This window comes from Talpa europaea (genome assembly GCF_964194135.1).
Source record: "Talpa europaea genome assembly, chromosome: 8".
Classification (NCBI taxonomy): domain Eukaryota; kingdom Metazoa; phylum Chordata; class Mammalia; order Eulipotyphla; family Talpidae; genus Talpa; species Talpa europaea.
Genome location: NC_140075.1, coordinates 37,604,018 through 37,612,791, shown reverse-complemented (window position 1 = coordinate 37,612,791; position 8,774 = coordinate 37,604,018). Strand labels below are relative to the sequence as shown.

Sequence of the window (8,774 nt, the reverse complement as noted above, 5' to 3'; positions counted from 1 at the left end):
ATCCTGGGTGACTGGGCATTTTCCCACAAGGGGATGGATAATTTGGGGGTTTTATTGGGAAACTATTATTAGAAATATTCTCTCTTCTCTTCCCTCTCTATACACACTAATCCAGTTAAATATCTTTCACACTAAGAGTCTGCTTCTTTTGTCTTTATGAGGCAGATGGCAGGACCCCATTTTAGAGCATGCATCCCTTAAGTTTGGTGCCCCTGGGTACTCTCAGTCAGCACTAACAGGCTGAGGCGGTCCTTAGGCATCAGCTCACCTTTTCCTCCTCCCTTCCTGCTGCTTCCACTCCCTTCCCCACAGGTATTGACCCCAAGGGCACACAGTAATAAACATTAATGCACACAAAACTCTCTGAGTCTGACTTCTAGGTAACCCAATGTGTGTGCGCGCGCGCGTGTGTGTGTGTGTGTGTGTGTGTGTGTGTGTGTGAGAGAGAGAGAGAGAGAGAGAGAGAGAGAGAGAGAGAGAGAGAGAGAGAGAGAAGAGAATATCAATCCAGGTGGCACTTCAGACGGTCCTGGATTTGGAATAGGCGCAGCCTGCTCCTGCAGCTTTGCTGAGTGTTTCCTGTCTCCCCCCTAGTCATCCTTCTGAGCCCAGGTTCTAGATGTGGAGACCTTAATCTTGAATCCCAGCTTTAAACCACCCACAGATGAAACAACTGATCAAAATATTCACCTCATGCCTCATGTCTGATAGACCATTTGCACTGCCATCTTAGGTGCTCAAAAGCGAAAACATGACTTAGTCCAAAGCAAATGAATTTCAGTGCTTTTATTTGAGATTCATTGTTTGCCTTATATTTCATCATTTAGAATAAACAATTAAAATATGTCACGAAAATAATCAAGCCATCCATCAGAAAAAAAAATTAATTTTGTTTTTTTTTAAACATGATTGAGTATTATAGGAACACTCACAAAAAAGAAAAAAATCAATACTTCTATATTATAAGTTTCTCCACTTATTTTAATTCCTCTTTTAAATCCATAAATCACTATGTAAAGTAATTATATAATTCAGGATATATATCCTTTTAACAGTTTGGAAATTTGTGATATTTATTTTCAATCAAACCTCTATGAAGATTTCATCTGTGCTAAGACTTAATCAGAAAAATAGGCAAAGTAATACCATGATGGAAACTTCAAAATAGTTAATAGAAAGAACAATTAAAGTTTATATATAAAGAAGCGAATCTATTTCATTGATTAGGAACATATGTTGCCTTCTGATCCAGCTAATACACCCTTCTGTCAGCCTAAATTGAAGCAGTGAGTTATCAAGGATCATGCAGTTTGCTGTAAGTATATAATCTGTGTTACATTAAATTACTTATTTAGGGAACTGCTTTCAACATTTGCAGACTCAAGGACTTGTTAAAGTTTCCAGGCATGATCATGGTGCCTACCCACTTGGTCTTTTCCTGTGATACCCACCCACAGTTATGATCCCAACTGCAACTGAGCCCTTAAATAAGGGCCTGCTATGGGTGGAGGCCCAGATCAGCACCGAGAAGCGAACAAAAGATTAACTTTGCCCCGAGAAGCGTACAATCAAGTTGGTGGTTTTCTTGAGCATAAGCCAGCATGATTTGCTTAATTTTCTTGTATATCAGCAGTAGTGACAAAGATGTCTTTCTAGGGGTAGCATTGGTTTTGACACCCCCTTGAGTTGATAGGAAAAAAAATAGCTCCTATTAACTAATAAAAAATAAAATTTATATGGAATCCAGTATGATAATCTTCAGAGATTGGCATATATCCACAGATCAGATTTATAACACAAAATATTTGATCATGTTTCTTGATTATTCATGCACTAAGTTAAAATGTCTCTTAATTAATTAATGTTTCATGTTTTAAGAGTAAAATGTCAGGACATTTTTGTGATTTCCTCTAACTAGTAAGACGGGAGGGAGGTTCTTGGTGAGGATTTCCAACCAGGCCATGTACAGCCAGTCTGAGATAGATCCTTTTCTTGCCACTGGAAGGCTCCTGACAGCACAGAAGAAAAATAAAGAACAAACGTGATACTTAGTACAGGCAGCACCATCACTAGCTCTCTGAGCTATTTATTAACCAGTGGCCTGAAACTTTTATACCCCTCCCTGCATAGTGACAGCACTGCAATTATGAATATAGGTATTGAACGAATATATTTCTCTGATAACAAATATCTATAAACCAGAAAAGTAGGCTTATGAATTATAGAAGAGAGACAAAGTACTACTATAAATTTTCACCTCTCTTAAATATAAGTGGAAAATTTGATCAATCAATACCCCTTTCCCTATTTTTTGGAGGAAATGGATTTTCCCCAATCATTTAAAGCTCTTATAGTTGGGAGAAACCTCAGAGACCAGCTATTTGAACCCTCCCACCCAATTCAGGAGATCATCTAAGCCTCCCACACAGTCTGGTAATCACCTTGCTAGAGAACATATTTATCTTTGTACATAGGAGTCAGTTCATGAGGTAGAAATGTGAAATAGTTGCTTTTCATGTTTAGCTATTAATCCTCAGGTAAAACACACCTCCCTAACATTGTGGGGTAGAGGACAAAGAGCAGCAATGAAAAAGCCTATGGCCTTTCTCCCTAATCTCTTCCCACATGGTGAGTTGGACATGGACACCTTGTGGGCTCCACAGGAGCCCTGATCCAAGTAAGGGGCCCTGGGACCTCAGTGACTGACTTGGGACTCTGTAGGCAGCAAATTCCAGGGTCAGGTTTGTGGGGTGTGGTGTGGAGGAGAAGCCAAGGTTTAGGAGGTGTGTGTCCCTGGCCCTGTGGGTGGCCACATGCCTGGCAGCAAGTCCAAGGGCGACCTTCTAAAGCCCATGGACCCCAGAGATTGGCATTTATTTTCCTTCACTGTGTAAAATCCCACATGTTCCTTTGTTTTTTCTTTAACTATTCACCTGAATAGTAATAACCTTTTAAATTGAATAACCCATTTACCTAATATTTCTCTGTTATGGTCTTAAGTATCTGCAGTGATACTTACAGGACAATGAGATTAGCAGCTCTTGAGTTTTCCTGTAACAGCTCATTCAGGCGAACTTGGCGGTAACTCTGTGGATGACATTCAGATTTTGTTGGGGCAGGTCTCCCACAATTACAAATGAGAACTTATTTTCTTACTTCAAATTATGGACAACAAGAAAAAATTCATTTTTTTCAAAGTATGCTTTCCGGTTTGAAAACTAAGTGTTTCGAAATCTCATGAGAAATTTGAGAAATGCAAAGAGCAGGACCTGGGTATCATTGTGTGATAGTGGCTTATTAAATCCTAAGGGGAAAGAATAAGCAATCAAACAACATGCATAGTGGTGAAAGGAAGGCAGAATGGTGGGTTCCAGGCAAGAAAAGTAATCTAATCTTGATACCAATTTGATATCTTAAAAATAGATTACATTTTAGTCTACCTTTTCTTAAGCTCTCTGAATATTTCATCAGCAAAGGGGACTGATTTCAAATAAATAGTCACCAAAGACTCACTTGGAAAAGAACAGTAGCGATTGTATGTTACTGTGGTTTTGCAGTGGTGAGCGTAATATTTATTACTGTATTTCACTGGTTTGGAATCCAAGGCTCAGATGTGTGATTTGCTCAATGATCAGTTTTTATTAGAACTAGTTTATTACCCACAGAGTTTATTATTCTTAGCTCAGTATCCTTTTCTGCTAAAGTTAAAAGTATTATAGTATCTCTTGATCTAATTTGTTCCAAACTCTGCTCCGAATGTTATTTACATAAATTCTGTAGTTTAGAGGTTCTTGCGGCCCTTTTGCTTACATGTCTGATTGGATTCAGATACCTGGTCTTCTGTCTAGTTCTCATGTCCCTGCCCTTTTTATTATCCCATTATCACAGCTTCCTTCAGTTAGCTGGATGTGGGTAGCTCGCATCTTTCTGGCTTCTTTGGAAAATCTGACCATACTGTTAGGGGGAAAAGGATGTCCTAGAGCTAATTCCATACAGGCTTTGTAGACTCCACCCACCACCCCAGGCCAAAGCCAAAGACACTGGGAACTCCAAATCCCATCACCACCAAAGGGAAGGTGGCTGGGACCTGAGGGTGGGTTTAAGCAGCCAGGTGTGGTATAAAGCCAGACACGTGGGCTTTGGAGGGGTTCCCCGAGTTTGGCTCCCTGCCAGCTCGAAGCTCTGAGAGTGCCTTTGGGTTTCCAGGTGGGCTGATCGGGTAGGATGCATTAAAGACTTTATTTCCCTATTTTCTCCCTGAGTTGTACATTTTCCTTATTTCCTTTTCCCTTGTAAATAAACCTTTTATTAACCTTTCGTGTGTGCCTGTAGTGGAGTATCAATAAGTCCCTTTTAAGCGCGCGGGTGAGCACCCACAGCCAGGCAACCCGTTTTATTTTATATAGGGGTTGCCCTATAACAATACTACGTCCATCCTATTACGCGTGCCCCATCCAACTTTCTTACTCATTGTTTCAATTACGTATTTTTTTAGATCCTTTTGTTAGTTTTCTTAACCATTTTCATTAGGTTAAAGTTCTTTGTTGTGTCAAATTGTGAGTCAGTTTAACTTTATTTACTTTGCACACAAATTGACTTGATTTAAATTGTTGTAGACAGATCTGTCTCCTATTTGAAAGGAGATTTCATAATAAGTATAAATAACCTGTTCTTTTAATTTTTAAAAAGGAATTGGTTTTATGTGAAAATATAAAAAGTTTTAAAATCCTCATATCCAGTAATATGATTGAAAAGCACTTGAAAAATGCAGGAACTCTTGATCTTGAATAATTAAATTCTACAATAGATGCTTTTTTTCTTGATCTTTAAAACAACCGCTGTTTTCTTTTTCTGCTAGTTAGACTGCAAAGTGAAAATTAAGGAAGACAAGTCTTTACCTTTTCTTTGACTGTTTCCAGTTCTGCATCTGTAATTTTCCACGGATTTTCTCTCTTTAATTTCTCAGCAGTTGTTAAATCTTTGCAGCTTTCATGGAGACGATATGGTTCAATCATCTCTTCAAAGACTTTCCAGCTGAAATTGGAATTATAAAGGCGGCCTCACAGTAGGAAACTAACTCATTATTTCACAGATACTCCAGGTATGACTGGCTCTGCTGGCTGCAGAATCAGAGCTAAATGTCATGCAAATATTTTAAGAATTACCTTTGCAGGAGACTAACTGTGAGTAAAACCATGGCTATAGCACTACTTCCTATGCAGGCCTTGTGTGAGGCCTTGTTAGCCTACTAGGTATTAGATCCTCAATACAAACACACAACCGCATAAGTGATAATTATTCTGCAAATACATTTCTTCATAGTATAGTCAAAGATACATTTGTAACATAAGTACTTTAGCCTATAAATGAGTTTCCATCTGTTTATTGTACAGACTCCATGGGAGACATTCATGAATGAATGTAGTAGATGAACCTGGGAGTTGGACTGGACTGACCTCCTCAACTTAAGTCCACATGGCAACTCCCACTCATGGCAGGAGGCAGTGGGGAGGTAGAAGGTGAACAGCCAGGTATCCCACAAGTTCAACAGCTATGGAACAGTTTGGATTTTTGCTGCAAATAATGCAGCCTTTGTCCCTCTGACTCTGACATTAATGAGAGATTGCCTGAGATTTCAAATGACTATTGTTCAGGTGCATGTTAGAGGAAAGAAGAAAAATCAATAATATTTCAATGTCTAAAAATCTGAGGGCATTTCAGAGCAATTAAGAAAAAAATCACTGAGCAGAAAAACAGTATCTCAGTGCTGTGGAGCATTTTTAAAAAAAAAAAGTTGAAAAATCATGTTCTCATCTTAGCTGAGAATCTCTCGTTAGTTTTATATTTTCAAATGATAACCCAAAACAAAGCTTATGATTTATGGCTTCATTGTCTTCAGTATTCTACTGTAAGATGACCTCAAATATATAAGCAATTTTCTTTGTTTTCTTATGATGTAGGTTACTTATAATTTATTAACTTTGGAATGTGTAATAATTAGAATTGATGTACTGTTAGACTAAGAGATAAAAATATGAAGTGATGAGTTCAATGATTCCATTGTTGGGCTGAGTAAGGATTTGCAGATCAAAGTGCAGAGATTTCAAAAGAGTTGGATATCCTTACAAGTGTGCCTCTGTAAAAGGATTGAAGGGATACTTAATGCAATGGATTGCTAATGCATTGATTTATTTAGAATGGTTGACACACGGGAGAGATTGATCATGATATGTCCTGTTGTTCTTCCAACCACACAATACTTTTATTTGCTAGTTCTTCCAAAAGTGCCATGTCTTCAGGGAACTTTGACAGTGATGAGGGCACTGAAAAGATGCTGCCTGGGGAGAAGAGCCTGGAATTTGCTGTAGCTCTTCCATTGCCCTCCTGGACACAGTTCATCTTGCCTGTGCAAGGGGGTAATGATGGCTGCTTGAGCTGGCATGAGGGTGGGTGACTGGGTGACAGTATTCTGAAAAGTGTGCGGCATCCTATAAAAGCAAGGCTTTAATTTTATTGAACAATCACAGGACTGGGGTTAGCAATGGAGACTCTGTTTAAGATCTACAATTACTTATTTTGATTAGGATATGAGTTGAATCTTAGCTCAGGTCTTTCTTAGAATACTTCAAAAATAGTGTCCTTAGAAATGGGAGGTAATCTCATCCACACCATACTCTGCTGCCCCTTTGTGGTTTGGGTGGGAAGATACCATTCCCAGCATTGGTCAATCAGCAGGATTCTCCTGTCAGTGATTAAGGCCAGATGATTTGGTTCCAATCAGGGCAAGCCTGGCCAATGGGCACCTAGAGTTTCATTGATAACAGTGAAAGGCTCAGTGACTTAGATTCCTGTCACCTGAATGGAGTCGAGGAACTGAGTTCAGTGACTGAGAAAGAGACAAATTTTTCTCCCACAGAACATAAATGAGCAAGTAGTAGGTCTTAGTTGTTATTGGAAATCATTTTGTTTTTATAAGTTGTTGGGGTATCCTTAAATAGGGTTAAAATCTAAGCCCCCTCCCCTTGCTCAGCAGGAAGGTTTGGGAAGCTCTAATAGATGAAGGGGATTGGGATTGATAAGGTTGCTATGGGAACCAGGCCTTAAGACGTATCACTTTGAGAATGAGGAAGCCGGGTCAGGACACATTTCTGTGTCAAAGGTCAATGCCCAAGACCAGACATCCCAGTACTAACTGGCCCAAACTGATTCCTCAGTCATGAAAAACCTGTGAAAATAAGATGAAGGATGATAGATTGTTGGGAACACCCAGAGAATGAGGAGGTGTGATTAGAGAAGAGGTTCATCAGCTTCCTCAGTGATGGAACAGACAGGATGGGTATGCAGGAGCTGAGACTCATGTGAGAGGAGTTGGGTAGAGAAAACCAGATTGATGGGTCTAGACCAAAGGATATAGGAACAAATTATTCAATCAGCACAGACAGTCCTTAGCTGCTGATAAGATAGACAATAGCAAGAAGAATTCAGCTACAGGAAGTAGGTGACTAGTTTGCACCCAGCATTCAGCCAGGGCTAACAGAAAACCCCCAGTCAGTAGGGGATCCTTTAGAAAAGAGGGAATTGCCTATACTCGCAGAGAACTGGCAAGCTCTGGCCTATTGCTAAGTGGTACATTTAAGGGAGTCCCTGGGCCTACTGTGACCAGCTGGAGTTATGAGATGAGTCCATTTGATCACATCACTGCTCATGCCAAAAGGCAATGATTTAGGAATTAAAATTCTTCAAATGAAATGTGGAAGACTACTAAAGATTACTGCATGACAGTGCAGTTCCTATCAGAAAGTTTCACCCCCTTTACCAAGGAGAATTATAAATGTGCTCTTTATTTTTCTCAAGTATTTATAACTAATTCCTGTATTATAAATATCAGAATGTAAGGCATCAGCAGTATACATGATGTAAAGAAATATTACATAGTAGTAGCCTAGGTCAACCTTGTCAGTTTTAGCCTTGTCACAGTTACAGTGTTTTGTAAGATCATTTTAACTGACTGATAGCTTTGGAAGAATCACAAATATGCTCAAATAACACAAAGGTCAAAGTGATGGTTTGTCTGATTAGATGCATCTTAAATCTGAATGATTTTCAATTAGTAAGTTCACATAGGATTAGAGTGAATCAAAACAAGGGAGAAGGCAAAAAGACTGCAGGAGTATAAAGTTGCCAGCCTTATGGTCAACAGAAGTGTGGACAGCTAAAACCTAAGCCACCCCAAGACCTCTGTGTTCCTCTGCCATCACACTGGGAGGCCCCCTTCACTCCCAAACAAGTGTATTAAATTGCATCAGATGCTACAAGAAATATGAATTTGGAGATGAAATGTTGAAAATACATTTGCTAAATTAAATCTCTAAGTAGTTTATTTGGTTCACAATTGGCTACATTATCCAGATAATCTTGCACCTTTGAGAACCCCTGTAAAAATCTAATCTACACATTGTTTGCAAATATGAGGGACTTGACAAATTTAATAGACAGTGAGGAGAAAAATCATGTCATATTTTGAAGCTATTTAGATAATTATTTCAAAATTGTCACTTAATCATTTGGGAGCCAACAGGTTTCCTTGCCAGACTTGAGATGGTGTCAGAGTCTAACCCCCTCCCCGCTCCAAGTTCATAGGTTCTAAGTGTTTCATCCTTAGTGCCTTCAAGCTGAAAGTACCTTCAAGCTCAAATCGTTGGTGCTATCGTGCACCAAGAAGACACAAACTGTCTCCATATTTTCTCCACCAGAGCTCCCTATTCAGGATGCCC

The 8,774-nt window shown here is 39.2% G+C and overlaps 1 protein-coding gene across 3 annotated transcripts in view; it reads right to left on the bottom strand.

Moving 5' to 3' along the window:
* Positions 1–1,873: 1,873 nt before the first annotated feature.
* Positions 1,874–8,774, bottom strand: part of SLC12A1 (solute carrier family 12 member 1) — a gene marked incomplete at its 3' end in the record, with an annotated part of 80,219 nt that continues 73,318 nt past the window's right edge. For all 3 annotated transcript variants that reach the window (XM_084240366.1, XM_084240364.1, XM_084240365.1), the window contains exons 24-26: positions 4,899–5,034; positions 3,020–3,087; positions 1,874–2,009 (exon numbers count right to left, since the gene is read on the bottom strand). In XM_084240366.1, coding sequence (XP_084096492.1) covers positions 1,874–2,009; positions 3,020–3,087; positions 4,899–5,034 — 340 coding nt within the window. The remainder of the gene's footprint in view (positions 2,010–3,019; positions 3,088–4,898; positions 5,035–8,774) is intronic.